Source organism: Panthera onca, chromosome C2, assembly GCF_046562875.1.
Source record: "Panthera onca isolate mPanOnc1 chromosome C2, mPanOnc1 haplotype 2, whole genome shotgun sequence".
Classification (NCBI taxonomy): Eukaryota; Metazoa; Chordata; class Mammalia; order Carnivora; family Felidae; genus Panthera; species Panthera onca.
In genome coordinates, this window is record NC_138347.1 from 1,731,006 (window position 1) to 1,749,005 (window position 18,000).

Here is an 18,000-nt window from a genome sequence, read left to right on the forward strand (position 1 = left end):
TTTGGACACAAACAGCTAGCCGCAGGCAAACAGGAAGTGGACTCGTCGTGGCCAGAATGATGGATAGTAAGTAAGGATTTCTAGGGGCGCCTGGGGGGCTCCGTCGGTCCAGCCTCAGACTTCGGCGCAGGTCAGGAGGTCACGGTTCCAGTTGGGAGCCCCGCATGGGGCTCTGTGCTGACAATGCAGAGCCTGCTTGAGAGTCTCTCTCTGCCCCTCCCCCACTTGCGCTTTTTCTCTCTCTCAAAAATAAACTTAAAATAAATACACAAACATTAAAAAAATAAGTACAGGGTTTCTTTTTGGGGTGATGAAAATGTTCTGAAATGTGTAGGGACCACCGAACTACGTTGTGAACCTAACACTAAAGAACGCCCACTGAACGGGACACTTCACAGGAGCGAGTTTTAGGACACGTGAACGACACGGTGTTATTCCAACACGGTGTTCGTAAGGGCCAGACCGCGTGTTAAAACGGCAGCTCCGTCCTCAGCAGCTGAGCGTCCCTGGTCGGAACGGAGGTCAGGGCCGTAGGGAAGAGCAAACCAGGCTGTTCGCGCTCGCATTCCGCTCCCCGGGGCCCCGCCAGCCCCCCACTTCCAGGCGGCGGGCTAAGCGCGTGCACGCGCCCGCGGGCCCGCCCACGTTACAACACGTGGTCGGCCGGCCCACCACCACCGGCAGGAGGAAGCGCCGAGGCGAGCCGGCCAGAACCCGGACGAACCCCGAAAACATCACTGAGCGAGGGAGCGGGCCGCGCAGGGCCGGGTACGATGGGCGTGCCCGCCGCAGGGTCCCCTCGGACCTCGGTGCTCAGCCACACCGCCCCGGGGTCCGCGGAGGCCACTCACCTTCGCCCCGACTCCTCCGGCCGAAGCCTGAGCGGGGGCCGCCTCCCGGGCCGGGGGCGCGGGGCCGGGCGCCGCCGGCCCCGCGGGCCTCACCGCCGCCTGGTGCACCCGGGCCCGCAGCCCCCTCACTTTCCCCATGCTCCCGCGACACCCCCGGCCGGCCGGAAACCGTCTGCGCGCGCCGCACCGCCGGCCGGAAGCTGGTCCCGCGCGCCCCCGACCGGGCGGAAACCGGAGCCGGGAGGCGGGGATCCGCGCTCTCCCCGCCGGCGCCGCGCATGCGCCCGGGGCAGGTGTGGGCATTCGCGGGAATCCAGGCGGCCTCGCTAGCACCTGGGAGAGTGATGGGTACCGCCGGGTCGGGGACCAAGCACGTTGAAAATACACGAGTGTGTTGGGATGCCTGACTCAGCCTGTTCAGTGTGGGACTCTTGCTTTCTGCTCAGGTCATGATCTCCCGGTTTGTGGGATCAAGCCCCAGGCTTTGTACTGACAGCTGCTTGGGATTCTCTCTCCCTCTCTCTGCCCACGCTCTCAAAAATAAGTAAATAAACATTAAAAAAAAATACATGAGTGTGTTTGCTACACAGCCCTTGTGCCCTCCAAAAGCACCGTGGGAGCAAAACGAGAGTCAGGACAGGGTGAGGGGAGGGAGGGGGGACTAAAGTGGGGAACTGAGAGGGAATATGGTTGAATCTAAGGGCACCCCAACAACCCTTGATTGATCTAGTCCATTTGTCTTAATTAACTTTGATTAGCTTAATTAAGTTAATTAACTCTAATTGAACATTTATTTCGTGTTCACCTTTTTCTACATGGTTTCATTTACTCCCCAGAACGATTCCTTGAGACTGGTGTAACTCGACCATTTAAATGGTAAAGCGATGCCAGATCGCAGGCTGGGAAGCTCCGGGACCAGGACCTGAGTGAGTCCTGCTCTTCTGACAGGCGCCTTCTGCTTTCTGAGCTCAGGGGCTCCCACGTATCCAACCCAGATGGTGCATTCAGGAAAACAACCTCTGGGTGGGTGTGACGCCCATCCTCAAGGAGCCCACTGTGCTGTTGGAGACAGAAAGCCGGCGAATCTAGAGCAAAGTATAGCACAAACCAGGATATGGATGGGGCCACACAGGAGTCCAGACTCAGCCAGAGCAGCGGCCACACTCTGTCTTCCCCCTTCTTCCCCCCCAACACTGAAAAGGTCCTGGGTGCTCGCACTCACCACTCAACCCTGTCCAGGAGCCCGGTGGAAATCCATCCACACGAAATGGATTTCGGAGAGGATTCTGCTGTAGGCAAAGCTAGGTGCCATTTCTCAGGAAGGACACAGAGGTACTCACCCAGCGGGGGTTGGACACATGACCACATGGGCCGCTTAAGGCCAAGATGACAGGATCTGTGATTTACTCAAGGCCACATAACCAGCTGGAATTCATATCCACTTATATATTCCAGGCTTTACTGAGGATATGATGCTCTAGAAAAGGCAAAACCGTGGCAAGTGGACACGCCCTACTTGGATTGATAGCAGGTCCCGTTCAGGGTGGTCTCTGGCCACGCCATGCAGGAGCCAACCTATCCAGTTCCAGAACATTCCAACAGTGAATGAGGCCATTTGTAGATGAAGAAGGCACCTCAGAGACATCAGACCAGAACACACAGGGGTGACTTCATAGTACGGACCCAGTCTGAAGCCACAGAGAAATGTGTCACTGGAAGAAACCCCAGAAGCCCTTCCCAGGCTTAGCATTCCCCACTCTGTAAAAGCCGTCCTGCTATTACCTGCCCGGTGGCCAGCGTGGATGTCTGACCAGCATCTGCCAGACCAGGCTGGTCTAAAGGAGAACCCAGCTTCCTTTAGCTAGAACCTCTTGCCCGGCTGTGAACAGCACTGGTTGTACTTCTGGATGCAGTGGGTGTCAGTCAGCCCCGCAGATGGCTTTCTAGAATGTGGAGAAGGTGGCACCCACAACCCAGTCCACACCCATCCAGCAGCACCTACGACTTCTTTCAGAAGGTGTCACGAGAGAAGCCTTGTTCTCTGGTGCCGTGCCACAGGTCCACAGCTGTGCCATGATATAATATGAGAATGCAGAGGTGATTACTGAGGTCATGCGAATGCAAAGATGAGCTCATTGATAAGAGGGCATCGGCACAGGTGAAACTCAGCGGGCACCCGGAGGATCGTGCCGCTTGGCAGTCCGTGCAGGGAGGGAGGGAACGTTGCAGCAGGAGCTCCGTTCTAAGGGTTCCGGCATTGATGACCCAATCGCTAACCCACTGGTATCCTCTACATCCAACCCGCCTCCTCTCCTGAGCCGTTGGGAGGCAGGGAGGCCAAGGTTTGGCTCCCGGCTCCAGGGACGCGGTCCCTTGTCTAACCCAGTGGTGATCTTAGCACCCGGCCAGCTCAAGGCCTGAGGGACAGCTTCAATTTTAGGGTTTGCTTTTTGCCTCTTCTGTGCAATGCAAGCTTTCTCGATAAAGGGAAAACAAAGTCCAACAAAATGAATCAGTTGGGAGTCTTTGAGAGTCCTGGGGCCCCTTCTCTCTCCATCTGTCCCATGGTCCCTCTGGATGCCCTCGTCCTATTCGTGCTTTCCACACCCTATCCTGCTATCCTGACGTTGCCATCTGCAGCTGGATCTCTCCATCTCCACCTGAAAATGTAGTGAAAATCTCAAAACCGGATTCTTGCTTCTGATCCCAATCTGTCCCTGCCCCAGCAGTATATCTGCCTTCCAACGAACGCTACCCACGCAGCTGCCCGAGCCAAAAAGCGAGGTGTCATCTTCTCTGGCTCCCCCTCTCCCTGCCACATTCAACCCAACAGCCCCCTTCTCTCTACCCCAAGTCCCCCACCCCCACCCCGGGGCTCCTGCCTCTAGCCCTGCTCTCCGTCTCTGCTTGCAGCACCCCTACCTCCCCAGAGGGGCCCCCAGGCCGCGACCTCCGCTCCAAGGCCACCCTGGCCCGCCCTCCCCGCCGCTCCGCCCTTCCCACGGCTCAGCCGCGTCTCCGCCCGCCCCCTCCCTGCGGGACCCGGAGTCTCTGCTTTCTCGCCGACTCGTTCTTTCGTCGCGTGAGGGCGCTCGCGGGGCGTCGGACGGAGCGGAGCTGGGCTGGCCGCCGGGCGCAGACGCGGGGCTGCGGGGACGCGCTTCCCCAGGACCCGCCCTTGGGCAGCGGCCTCAAGACCTCGGGGCGCCGGGGTCGGTGGGGGGGGGGGGGGGCCCTCGGGAGGTGCAGGCGGCCCCGCCGCTCTTCGGTGTCCCCCGGGCCCTCGCGGAGGGACTTCCTGGCGAAGCAGCCGGTTTCCCAGACCCCCGGAAGCTGCGCTGAGAGCGGCCCCTTGCAGCTTGGCGCGCGCAGTCACGGCCCTGGGACATGGACTCCTAACCCTGCCCTCGCCACGTGCCCAGGGTCAGGACGTCCTTCCTGGGGTGGTCACGGGGGTGGCCACCAGCCTCCCGGCGGCAGCGCCCCGCCCCGCCAACCAGGTCCTCCAGCTCTTCTCCCCGTGCACTCGGCTCCCTTCAGCCCTGCCTGGCCGGATTGGGGAGGGGGGTGTCTCAGGATGCTGGGGCCTCACTCAGAAAAGGAAGATCCGGGTCGCACGCACCCAGGGAGGTGGCCAGGCATCGGAGCGACTTAGGCAAGGTAGGCACTGATGTGGAGAACAAAGGCTAAAGAAGAAAATTAAACTTCCTTATAACTTGGAGCCATTGACAAGTACTTGGGACGGGCAGAGTGACCTCCCTCTGGGAGTTTAGATGCCTCTATGTTAATTCTTTGCTGGGGTAAAAGGCAACCTTAGTTTGACATTAGCCCAACCTCCAGGATCCTGTAAAAACCCCTTGGAAACTTCCTTTATCTCTAACACACACACACACAAACACACACCTGCCGAAGGTATAGGTTAGCCGTCTTCCTCCAAGCATATGGCCCCTGGTATACATCTGAAGTGTCTCCTGAGTAAGGTTTTACTAGACAGTAAATGACCTTTTCCTAACAGCAGCAAGCCCCTCAAGGTCCTGAAACCTTGCTTCCAAATCCGTAGAGACTACCCTGTCCCTGACCCCCTCCCAACTTGAAAGTATATGATCAGTCACCCCTCACAGCCCCAGTGCAGCTCTTCCTGCCCACAGGTCCTGTCCCCGTGCTTTAAAAAAAACTACCTTTTTTGCACCGAAGACACCTCAAGAATTCTTCCTTGACCCCAACATTTTCTTTTTTTTTTTTTAATGTTTTCTTTATTTTTGAGAGCGCGCATGAGTGGAGGAGGGGCAGAGAGAAGGGGACAGAGGATCTGAAGCTGGCTCTGCGCCGACAGCAGGGGGCCCAATGTGGGGCTTGAACTCACGACCCACGAGATCATGACCTGAGCCGAAGTCAGACACTCAACAACTGAGCCACCCAGGCGACCCCCCGACAGTTTCACATCAGGAACGTCTGAGCCTGTTTACCCATCTCTGCAATGGGGCTGCCAGCGTAGGCTTCTTGAGGAGACCGGCAGAGCCCCAGGAAGCACCTGCCCGCAGCACACTCCGTAGATTCCAGTGGCCCATAGAAGATAGGCGGCAAACACATCCCGCTTCTCAGCTCAGGTTGGGGCGTGGGGACTCTTGGTGTCGGGGGTGGGCTTGGCAGGGGCAAAACCCTGCGTCTGACCCCAGCCCTTCCTGCCCGACCTGGGTGCTTGGGGTGACGGGCTGAGAGGGCAGCTCCCTTTCCCTCTCCTCCATCTTCGGGACCCTTCCTAGCATCGGGGACTAGCATGGGACACCCCGCTACAGGCGGGCGGCTGAGACGTACCCCGCTCTGCGCACGGTGGGCTGGATCCACCGGCTACAAATTGGAAGACTAAGGCAGGCTCCGAGTCCCGCCGTCCTCTGCCCGGCCCGGTTCCCCGAGAGGCCCTTCCTGGAGACCCAGGGGGCACGGCCGGAGGGTGGCTGCGTCAGGGCGATGGGGGTCACGTCGGCACTCGTGCACAGCTGCCCCTCGGTCGTACTGCCCGACAGAGGTGACTCGGTCCTGGCGACCCTGGCCCCAGGCGGGTGGGCACCTGACACGCTGGGCGGAGAGCAGAGAGCTGGGTTCGTGGTGGCCTCCACCCCGTGACCTTTGGCTTTGCTTCAGGGACTTCTGGAGTTAAAATGGCCGGTTTGAATCTCTGCGGGGCCGTTTGTCATCTGAGCATCTCCATAACCAGACGAATTTCCGGGAGTGGGGCACTGGCGCCTCCTCTTGGCTCCTGGACGGCGCGGCAGGTCCCCGACCTGGGCGCCTGTGGGCGCAGCTTCCCGGGGTGGGAACCGCGCCCAGGAACGCCACAGGAAGCTCAAACAGGCTGGGGCCGTGGAGTTCCCGAATTTGGAAACTCTTTGGGCAAAAATGTGTCCGACTCACTGCGTGATGCCGGGGTCGAGTGCAGGAAGTGGTGACGGAGGGGGCGGGAGGAAGAGGCCCAGGGAAGGCGCGATTTCCAGGCCCGCTCTGCTCTGCTCTGCCCCGAGGGGAAGCAGTGCCGCCTGGGCCCTCCGGGGGCGGCCCCAGGGCCCTGCACCCCAAACCCTCCAGCTCAGGTTCTGGCTTCTCCTTCCACCCTCTCTCCTCCCCCCTCCCTGGCCTAGGCAACCGCTAGGTTCTCTGCCTTTGTTTCACGGTCTGAGTAACGTAATTTATAGTTAATAGTCTTTTCTGGTTGTAAAATTAATACGTGGCTGTTGTAAACAATTTAGAAAATAGAGAAAACTATTTTAAACAGTTAAAATCCCTTTGATCCCCTTGCCCAGAGGTGCCTCCTGCCACCTTTTCCCGCCGCTTTCTGAGTCTTGCCTTTTTTGACTTGGAATTTTCATTGTTGCTCAAGTGCGGAAAGGGTTAGGTCTCCCTGGTGCCCATGCAGCACACAGCCTAGGGGCTCCGCCCGGCCCGGCCTGCAGCCCATGTGACCTTCAGCGGGCAATTCCCCTTGGGGATGGGGTCACACCTGGGTCAGGGCCAGTGTTCCCTCCCCCTGCTCCACCTCACTGTCACCCCACTCAGTCAGCTCCTGGGTGCCTTGCCAGAATGACCTCTCCCTCTCTCCTACTGTCTGTCATTCATCAGCCCCCAGTGGGCTGGGCACCTGGCCCTGACACCTGCCCTGCCCCCGTCTTTCCAGGCTCTTCTGAGAGCTTCAGGTACTTCATCTCAGCGTCCCGAGAGGCGGACCCTTCAACCCCACTGTACAGATAGAAAAGACACCTTTCAGGAACTGGGCGACGGCCATGCAGCCACCAGCCCCGCGGGGACCCGGGACTGCAGCCCAGGCTTCCCAGAGCCCAGGCATGTGGGCCACCACTGCTCCCCTGCCCGGCGGCCTCCAGAAGCAAGACTGACCCGGGGGCCCCACGAGGGAGAGGTGCCGCTATTCCCTTGAGGGACAGAACAGGAAGGAGGAAGAAGACTGCTCCCCAGCCTGCAAGGTCTCCCCAGGTGAAGAAGGGTGAGATCTTTCCGGACAGGTCCTTCTGGGCTCTCGACTGGGGCCCACAACCAAAGGGGAGGGACGGGAAGCAGGTGGACAGAAATGGAGCACTTCATTGGAGTGCTCCCAATGGAGACTGGGAAAGAGGCTCCCAGCCCCAGCCGGATGCCCGCAAGGGTGATGTGGACCCAGGTGGGGCAGGCACACGATGGATCACCACCTCTGGGGTGTGGGGGGAGTTGGGGAGCCACTTGAGATGCCTCATTCTCCCCTGTGGAAGAGGAGGAAACTGGAAACCGGTGGGAGAGGCCAGGGGAGAAGCTTTCTTCGGAGAGAAAAAAGGCCCCTAGGGTTCACTTCAGCTTCAGGTGCTCCCGGTTCTGTCCCCCGCCCCACCCCCAGCTCTGATGTTCTCGTCAGCCTCCTCCCCAGCACCAAGTGCCTTCTGGGTGCAGGCCTGGTGGGGGCCTGAGGCTCAGAGTCCGGTCTGGGCTGTGTCCCCTGCTGATGATCAGACCACCACAGTGTGTGTTAGTGGGACACGCAGGCCCCACCCCAGGCCAGGATCCGGATCCAGCAGGCTGGGCGCGGACCAGTGGGTCTGCATTCCTGACAGGCACCCAGCCGAGCACCTAGGCCGGGATTTCCAGGTCCTGGGTGTAGTCCCTCCTCTCCCACACACTGTCCTCTGTCCCCAGAGAGTCACTGGTCTAGAGCAGGGTTCTGCCTGTTTTTGGGTGCAGCTAAGCTCATTTACATACAGATGGTCTGTGGCTGCTCGGGTGCCACAGGGGTCGAGCTTCTGCTGCAGCCGTGCGACCAGCAAAGCCAAAGTCATGCAGGACCTGCTCCTCGGTCACCTTCTCAGGGCCAGGCGCTGTTCTGTGTCCCCACTGGCCTGGAACTCACCCAGGGATGTAAGGCCAGTGATCACTGTCCTCGCTGGCCAGCAAGGGGCCTAGGGCCAGAAGGGGCCGCTTGTCACCCAGCCACACAGCTAGGCAGCCACCGGGTCCTTGTCCCTCACCTCTACACGACTGACACGACACATTTGTGGGGGAGACGGCATTCGGGCTGGACCCTTTAGGATGGGAAATGCAGGGGCAGGTAGGGAGGGCTTCAGAACTGACCATTCAGGAGAGATAACACAGGTGAGTTCAGGGATGAGACAGGTCATTACATTTGGCTAACGCATGAAGCCCTGGTGGCGGAGGGAAATGGCAGCTTTCTGGTGTGCCGTGCCCGGGTGGCTCAGTCAGTTGAGCCTTCGTGGTTCATGAGTTCAAGCCCCGTGTTGGGTTCTGCACTGACAGTGCGGAGCCTGCTTGGGATTCTCTCTCTCTCTCTCTCTCTCTCTCTCTCTCTCTCTCCCCAAAATAAATAAATAAGCTTTTAGAAAAAAATAAAAGAAAGTGAACCTGCTAGAAACCTTCCCAGGGAGCCTGGCTGGAAAGAGGTGTGAGAAAGTTTCTCACATGTTCCTCCAAAATCTCAGCCTGCCCTGAAAGCCACCTTCTGGGGCAGGGCAGGGCCAGGTGCTGCCATGCCCAGTGGCCCTGGAGGCCTCGGTGGCCGTGCCTTCCTCTGTATCCTTCCTTCATGCTCTCAACATTCGGGGAAGCCAGGTTCTCATTTGCACTGCATTTCCAGGAGGAAATGGAGGAAAGAATTTAATTCCTATCTATTACATGCAAAGAAACCAATGCAGAAAAAGCAAATTGTTTCCCCCCAGGTTCAAAAGTTAAAAGGTAGAAGCAGAAAATTCAACAAGAAAAAATTTCAGATATAGACACTCCCCTCAAAAAAAACCACCAAAAACCAAAACAAACAACAACAACAACAACAACAAAAAAACTTGCTATAATTGTATTGGAAGCTCCATATCGCTGGGAACTTGTCTCTGTCATCTTTTTATGATTTGCTACTTTACGTTTATTGGGCACATGCTGTGTGTGCCTGGCCCTTTGTGGGATGCTTTCACATGTCTTCATTTGTCCTCACAATGAAGGGAAGGGGTGAGGGAAACTGAGACCCAGAGAAGGAAAGGGATTGAGTGTCGAGAGACTACTACCACTCCCAGTGGCTTGTCTGTTGGACCCCAAGTGAAAACTGCTCTCTTAGCTCAGCATACATGCCCCCAAACTAGGCCCCTGGGGCAAGAGGAGCTTAGAAGGCAATCATGAAAACTGAGTCAATTAACATAGGGTCAGAAGGTGCAAAGTTGCTTTGACAAAGGCACCACAGACTTTTGGTGAGCACACGCTACTAAAGATGTCCACAACTGGCTATATTTGGCATTGGTAGAAACCATAAACTGAACAGGAAATGGCAATTTGATAAGCATCATAAGGAGAGGAATGACCCTGGGACCTGGGTTAGGGCTAGGTGGCCCCTTTGACCTACTGGAGCCCCATGGGTCAGCCTGGTATTCGTAGCGAAAGGAGAAATTAGATTCTAGGGGCCTGGGAAGGCATTATGGCCTGTTGTGGTGATGAGGATGTTAGCTACTCACACCCCTGCCCGTCCCTCACATCTCTGTAGAACAATAAACAGTTTCATTTTTCATCCAGGCTCAGTACTTTTATTATTCTAACCACGTAAATGTGCACTGCTGAGCCAAGTGGACATTCTATAATTACATCTTCTTCTTTATGCAACTTTCTGGTTTTCCCCCAGAGTTGATCATTGCTTAACTTTTTCTGGCTCAATTTCCTTTGAATTTAGAGCCAAACTCTTCTGCCCTCCAACAGGTTTTCGGCGTCAAGCCTGTTGGTTAATCTTTCTGTTCTGATGAGTGTTGAGCAGCCCCCTCAAGCTGTCCTTCCTTTAGGTGAGTTAGGAAACCAGGAATGCTTCCCCATGGAGGGAAGCTTGACGTGAAGGTAGTAGTTGGGTGGTAAGTGGGGATGAGGGTACCTAGGCCAGCATTCAGGACAGTAGGTGGCTAGAAATGACTCTAACCTCTCAAATATCTTCCCTACTTTCTATGCTCACCTGGCTGCCCCAGCACCTATGTGGCCTGGATTACAGTAAGCATCTCCATTGCTCTGGCAGAGTGACTTTTTGCCCGTTTGTAAGGATCTGTGGGAGATCCAGTGAGAGAACTATCTGGAGCACTTACGAGGGCAAACACTGTTTTCTGCTCTGTTCTTCTCACCCCCACTGGAGCGTGCTTGCCTCCAGCCTCTGCAGCTGTCTCTGCTGGCTCCTCCACCCCCTGCCTCCCCCACAAAAGGAGCAACAGCTGAATCAACATTGCAGAAGGAAGTTACTGGTGGGAAGAAATTAAAAAGAAAACAAAAGCAAGGATGGGGGAAAGGTCAGGAAAAGGCAAGAGCTGGGCCAGAAGGAAGTTAGCAAAGGAGTGCAAGATAGGGGGGTGTGAGCTGGGAAAGAGTTGTCACAATCATGCTGTTGACCCGAATGCCATCATGACACCCTCTCGAGGGCCAAGCTTGCTTTCTGCCTTTTGAGTGCTGGGCGGTTCTTTCTCTGGTGCCTCCTCTGATGGGTGGGCCCCAGTTCTCACATCTTGCTCATCACACCCACACAGCATCGTGGGCTGTGGTGCCTGAGCCTCCAACCTTCTCCCAGCATCAGCTAAAATGCTGCAGCCCTGCCTGGGATTCACCATAAAAGGAGCCCGGAACCCTTTGCCTCACATTCTCCATCAATAAAACGTTTCTTAATCTTCAAACTCTCACAAAGGAGCCCCCTCTGGTCCTCTTGGTGCTGTGTGTCGTGGGGATGCTGCTGGGTGGGAAGTGGGGCTGGGGGTGCCCAGGCCAGTAAGGGGATGGAAACATCCTTCCTCTCATCTCTCCCTCCTTTCTACATCACTTGACTGTCCCCTGCCCCCAACCCCATGCCAGGACCACTTTGGCAGATCCCTACTCGTTCTGCCTTACACCACTGTGACGTGCTTGTCCCTGAACTGGACCGTGTCATTCTGGAGGGCACAGGCTGTGTGCTCAGTGTTAGGCCAGCCACCACGACCTCAAAGAGCACCTGAGGAGATAAAGTTGACTTACTGGAAGGTTTGGTGAAAGTGACTGCAAATGGAAGGTATTGGCTGACTTAGGGGAGAAAATTACTCCCAGAATTCTGTTGTCTCATCCCTGGCCTCAGCTTTTTCCGAAATACAAAGCCTCGTCTCCTCTCTTGTGCTCATGCCCCGCAAAGGCCTCCAGGGTTTGGGTCATCATGTTCTTGGTTTCACACTGTTATTCTTTTTTTTTTTTTTTTTAATGTTTATTTCTGAAAGAGAGAGACAGAGGGCAAGTGGGGGAGGGGCAGAGAGAGGGAGACACAGAATCCGAAACAGGCTCCGGGCTGTCGGCACAGAGCCCGATGCGGGACTTGAACTCACGACCCGAGCTGAAGTCAGACGCTTAACCGACCGAGCCACCCGGGCGCCCCTTACACTGTTATTCCTGAATGGAGAAGCTCCTTCACACGAACCCCAGGACTCCCCATCTGCCGCTTTCCTGCCAGAGCCGCTGGCACCAGGCCCTGCTCTCAAATGCTCTGTGGTGCTGGAGACTGGACACGCCATGGTTTATGTAGCCACTTCCCTGTCACCAGATGTAATTCAATTACATTTTATACCGATCGTGTCCCCATAAAGACACGAATACCTCGTAGTCCCGGTTGTGGCTGTCAGGAAAGGGTGCTTCTGAGACGAGGAAATTGGTGTGTACGTTATACATGTAAATACGTCGTGCCATTGCCTCTCATTACCTCACCATCTTTAATCGGTCTTTGCAAATTTGCCCTTGTGGGAAATAGTATCTCGTTATCTTCGCAGTGCCTGCTGAGTCTCTGTTTTGCTGGCTTTCTGTACCTCCCCCTGGCTTTCTTCGCTTGGCGTAATGCTTGGGATTCGTTCATGTCATTGAATTTCTTTTTTTTTTTTTCTTTTTTTAATTTGAAAGAGACAGAGCATGAATGGGGGAGAGGAGCAAAGAGAGAGGAAGAGAGAGAATCTTAACCAGGCTCCACACCCAGTGCAGAGCCCGACGCAGGGCCCCATCTCACAATGCTGGGATCATGACCTGAGCCAAAATCAAGGACTGGTTGCTCAACCGACTGAGCCACCCAGGCGCCCCATGTCGTTGAATTTCTAACATGTGCATCGAATACCATAAATTTCCCTCGAGGCACTGCTGTACCTATATTCTGTGGATATGATATGTGGTATTTCATTTGATTCCATTCAAAATATTTTCTAATTTTTTTGAAAAAAAATTTTTTTAACGTTTATTTATTATTGAGAGACAGAGAGAGACAGAGCATGACTGGGGGAGGGGCAGAGAGAGAGGGAGACACAGAATCTGAAGCAGGCTCCAGGCTCCGAGCTGTCAGCACAGAGCTCGACATGGGGCTCGAACTCACAAACTGCGAGACCATGACCTGAGCCAAAGTCGGACACTTAACCGACTGAGCCACCCGGGTGCCCCAAAATATTTTCTAATTTACCTTGAGGCTTCCATTTCACCCACAGATTACTCAGGAGTCTGTTGTTTCTGGGCACCTGGGAGGCTCAGTCAGTAAGCATCCGACTCTTGATTTCAGCTCAGGTCATGATCACAGGGTCATGGGATTGACCCCATGTTGGGCTCCATGCTGGGCGTGGAACCTGCTTGGGATTCTCTCTCTCTCCCTCTGCCCCTCTCTCCAACTTGTGTTCTCTCTCTTAAAAAGAAAAGAAAAAGAAGTGTGTTATTTCTTCGGAGATTTTTCTAAATCTTTCTGTTGCTTATTTTCTGGTTTAATTCCAGTACAGCTAGAGAACATACTGGGCACGATTTCACTTCTCTTCAATGTGTTCACATCTATCTTATGGCCCAGGAGACAGTTCTCCTGGGTGAATATGACACACATACATCCGCGACTGCTGGCTGGAATGTCTTCGGTCCTAACTGCTGATGGTGTTCTCAGATCTGTGTGCTCGCTGCACTTATCTGCCTTTTTTTTTTTTTTTTGTAGGCTTCACACCCATCGTGGAGCCCAATGCAGGGCTTGAACTCGCAACCCTAAGATCAAGACCTGAGCTGAGGTCAAATGCTGGATGCTTCACTGACTGAGCCACCCAGGCGCCCCTGTCTGCTTTTTATAACTGAGCGCTGAGAGGGGCATTGAAGGCTCCAGCTGTAAGTGGGTGTTCACCCCTTTCCTCTCAGCTCTCTAACGTTTCTTTGTGTGTTGTGAGCCCTGGTGTTAGATGTGTGCCTGTTTACAATCCTTACATCTCACTGGGTTGACCCTTTATCGTTAAGTAAAGCCCCACCGCACAACTGGTGGTTTTCACTGCTGTGACGTCTACTTTGCTCGACAGGCACATAGTCCTTCCCGTTTTCTTCCGATTCGCATTTCCATGGTACAGCTCCCCCTCCCTTCTTCTCTCCCCACCCGCACCATCACACTCAGAGTGCGTTTCTTACAGCCGGAAGAGCTGGGACGTGTTTCAGAAACCCTATCTGCTGCTGTTGGCCTTGCCATCATTATATTTAGGCCATTTACGCTTAATGTAATTATTGGAATGGTTGGATTTGGATCTATTGTTTAAATCTTTGTTTTCTGTTTGTTCTCTTTGTTTTCCACTTTCCTTTCCTTCTCCTGCTTTCTTTTGGATCGTAGGAGTGTTTCTAGCTTTGCATTTTAATCTATCAGCTGGCTTCCTGACTAAGTGTTCCGCTGGCTGCTCTAGAACTTATAATATGTGCCTTATACACTGCATTATCTACTCAAAAATTAGTATTTTACCACATCTGGGGGAATGTGGTAGAACTTAAAAACCATGCGGATTCCTTTACTGCCATCCTTTTGCTGGTGTGTCACGTATTTTGTATCTTACATGCGTGGAACCCTCACCGGACAATGTTATACAGCTGGCCACTGAATAACACAAGTGTGAATGGTGTGAGTCCATCTATGTGCAGATTTTAAGAATCAATACAGTATAGCACTGTAAATGCATTTCCTCTTCCTGATGATTTTCTTAATAACGTTTTCTTTTCTCTGGCTTACTTTATTGTAAGAATACAGTATATAAAACGTATAACCTACAAATGTGTGTTAATCGACTTGATCGACTAAGTCAAAAGTCATACATGGATTTTTAATTTTGGGGTGGCAGTCAGCACCCCGAACCCCTGCATTTTTCAGGAGCCAACTGTAATTTTTTTCTTTTTTTCTTTCTTTCTCTTTCTTTCTTTCTTTCTTTCTTTCGAGAGAGAGGGAGACCCAGAATCCAAAGCAGGCACCAGGCTCTGAGCTATCAGCACAGAGCCTGACGTGAACCTCGAACCCATGAACTGCAAGTCAGATGCTCAACCAACTGAGCCACGCAGGCGCCCCGAGGAGTCAACTGTAATTTTTATCAACATATTTTAAAGACCTTAAGAAGAGAAAAGTAGCCTCCAAATACAAAAATTGTATTTACGCAGATATTTCCCATTTCTGTTGCTCTGTCTTTATTCCTAAATGTCACATTTCTGGTATCATTTCCCCCTGAAGTCTTAAGATTGCTTTTAGAGCTTACCTGCTGGGGACTAATTTTCTTGCTTTGCTTCTGTATGACAATGTCCTTACCTCTCCCTCTTTCATGGGGAATGTGCTGCCGTGGAATCCAAGGCCAGCAGCCCTCTCCTTTGAGCTCTGTGCCACTGTCTTCTGCCTCTGTGGTTTCTGGTGAGAAATTTACAGCTACTCAATACTTGTTCCCCTGCGTGTAATGTGTCATTTTTCTCTGCATGGTTTTGAGAATTTTCTCTTTATCTTTGGTTTTCCGCAGTTTGAGTGTGATGTTTAGGCTTGATTTTCTTTGAGTTTATCCTGTTTGAGGTTTACTGGACTTCTTGAATCTGTAAACTTATATTTTTCAGCAAATTTGGGAAGTTTTCAGCCATTATTTCCTCAAATGCTCTTTCTGTCAACCTTTCACTCCTGTCCCTCTGGGACTCCAACAATGCAGATGCTGGAACTCTCGATGGCATCCTGCAGGTGTCCGGTCTCTGTCTTTGCCAATCTCTTTTTTCCTCTTTGTCATTCATACTGCTCTTCAAGTTCACTCTCCTTCTGTCTGTACCATTTTCCTAGTAAGGCCATTCGGTGAATTTTTTATATCTGTTATTGTGTTTCTAAATGTAAATACCCATTTTACTCTTTTTCATAGTTTTTAAATCTCTGCTGAAAATTTTTCACCTTTGTTTTTGTTTCCAGAGTGCTTTCCTTACTTAATGGAGCATATTTATGGTAGTTGACTTCAATGCTTTATTTGATCATTTCAACATGGTGGTCATCTCAGAGTTGGCATTGTTTATTATCTTTTACCTTACAAGTTCTTGCAGTTTTCTTTGGTATTATTGTTGTTTGAGTACTTCCGGATTGTATTTTACACATTTTCAATATTGCTTAATTCTGGATCCTATCACAGTCTTCTCCAACATTGCTCATTTTGCTTTTGCTGGCAGGTCAGCTTGATTAGGGCAGAGCACAAATTCAGACCCACTTCCTGTGGGCTCTGCTTCCCGCATGAGTTTAGTTCTCAGGCTTTGTAGTGCTATTTGGACCCATCTCACACTTGCATGCCCCTGGGTCCAGTCTTTGACCTTGGGAGTGGTCTACACCATGACTCAATTCTCAAAGCCTTTCCACACATGTCCAACCGAGGGGTGAGCCTGGAACTTGATACAAAGCTTTATGGGATCTCTTTCTTGACCCCCTTCTTATCGCCCACGTGCCCTGGCCTCCAGAGGCCTCCTTCCCTGCTCCTCTGGCCGTCAAGCAGGAGTTGTGACCCTCACCCCCTGCCGCGTGTGTCCTGTGCCTGCGTCACTCTGGGCCACAGTGAGGACAGCAGTAGCTTCTGCTGTTATAGCTGATGCTCCCACCTTCCTGGGAGCCCAGGTTTCGGGCAGGAGTTTGCCTCTGGGGCAAGACCGAGATGAAGAAAATGAAGCAGGACATCTTCCCCTCCTCTCTGCACCCATCAAGGCACTGCTTTCCCAGGCCAGGGGCCAGAGAGGAGGGCTTCTCTTGGCCACGCGCACCGTGTTGTTCTGGGGTGCAGAACACCTCGAGCTAAGCCAGGGGTCCTGGGCGGGGGGCAGGACATTCCCCTCCTATCAGCCTTTCATCAGGGTTTGATTTCTCACCCCAATCTGTCGGAAAATTGCTCTATTTCACCCTGCGTGATAGCGTTAGCTGCGATGAGTGGTAGAGACGGGGTGGAGCGTGCCTGCTTTGTCTCAGCCAGGGCTGGAAGCCGCTGGTGGCTTTTTTCTCCTAAATATTCTCCATTTTGTTTTATTTCCTACAGCTTCATTGGGGTAGAATTTACATGCCAATATTCACTAATCGTAAGTGTATACCGTGATGATTTTAGCAACTTTACGGGGTTGTGAAATCATCACCACAGCTCAATTTTAGCACATTTCCATTACCCCACACGCTCCTCTAGCTCGTGTGTAACCACTCCCTGTCAGTTCCTTTTTAAGAAAATGAAATATCTCAAGACTACAGAAAAGCGTGAAGACCGGCGTCACCGACACCCACGTACCCACCATCTGAGTCTGTCAGATCTTAACATTTGGCCTTACTTTGCCCAGTAGTTTTTCTCCTCAAAAATATAAAACTGGGGCACCTGGGTGGCTGAGTCGGTGAAGCGTCTGACTTTGGCTTGGGTCATGATCTTGCGGTCTGTGGGTTCGAGCCCCGCATTGGGCTCCGTGCTGCCAGCTCAGAGCCTGGAGCCTGTTTCCGATTCTGTCTGTCTGTCTGTCTCTCTCTTTCTCTCTGCCCCTCCCCCCACTTGCACTCCGTCTCTCTTTCTCTCTCAAAAATAAATAAACATTAAACAATTAAAAACAAAAAAAAAAACAACTATATAAAACTGAAAGCCTCCTCACTCCGTTCCAGGACCACTGCCCGCTGGGCCCTCAGAGGGGCTGGTGAGCGGGTGTATTGCATCCCACCACACACGTCCTTCTGCAACTCGTGCGTTAAAGAACCTCAGTGTCAAGGTTTTGAATGGCGTCCTGTGGATACATACAGCTCCAGATTAATAGTTACATCGCTGCTTATTCTCTCCCTGCGTGAGCCCGCCACGGCGTGCTGCCGATTCCTCTCCAGATTTGCCTCCAGTTTCTCAGGGGGCGGCGTTTTCCATCGATGCTGTCCTCTGGTCAGCATCTTCTTTTCTTATACCGTGTCCCTGAATTTGGCCGCCTGTGACTTCTGTGCTTTAGAACATGTTGAGATTTGGGGCGCCTGGGTGGCTGGTCGGTTAAGCATCCAACTCTTGGTTTCAGTTCAGGTCATGATCTCAAGGTTCGTGGGTTCGAGCCCCACCTCTGGCTCTGCGCTGCTGGTGTGGAGCCTGCTTGGGCTTCTCTCCCTCTCTGCCTCTCTCTCTGCCCCTCCCCTGCCATCTCTCTCTCTCTCTCTGTCTCTCTCTCAAAATTAAAAAGAAAATGTTGAGATTTCCTTTGTGGCTTAATACATGATGTGTTTGTCAATTAGGGAGAAGGGCGTCCATTCCCCAAATCCTCCGTAGGCCTGACTTGCATTTCTGTTTCATCTGTTCGTTTCTGCGACAGGTGTGTTCAAGATGTTCGCTGCGTCTGCTTATGTATCTGTCAGTTTCGTTCTATGTATTTCGCAGCTATTTTG

At 53.1% G+C, this 18,000-nt stretch overlaps 1 protein-coding gene and 1 long non-coding RNA gene across 2 annotated transcripts in view; one reads left to right on the top strand and one right to left on the bottom strand.

Annotated features, from left to right (window-relative positions):
• Positions 1-1,048, bottom strand: part of SLX9 (SLX9 ribosome biogenesis factor) — a 35,896-nt gene extending 34,848 nt beyond the window's left edge. The window contains exon 1 of the mRNA XM_078452677.2: positions 852-1,048. Coding sequence (XP_078308803.2) covers positions 852-989 — 138 coding nt within the window. The 5' untranslated portion in view covers positions 990-1,048. The remainder of the gene's footprint in view (positions 1-851) is intronic.
• A 608-nt stretch (positions 1,049-1,656) lies between these two features.
• LOC145715739 (uncharacterized) lies at positions 1,657-17,221 on the top strand. The gene is made up of 4 exons (XR_014138152.1): positions 1,657-4,511; positions 5,116-5,458; positions 7,021-7,334; positions 13,315-17,221. It is a non-coding gene; the product is annotated as an uncharacterized LOC145715739 (long non-coding RNA).
• Positions 17,222-18,000: the final 779 nt, after the last annotated feature.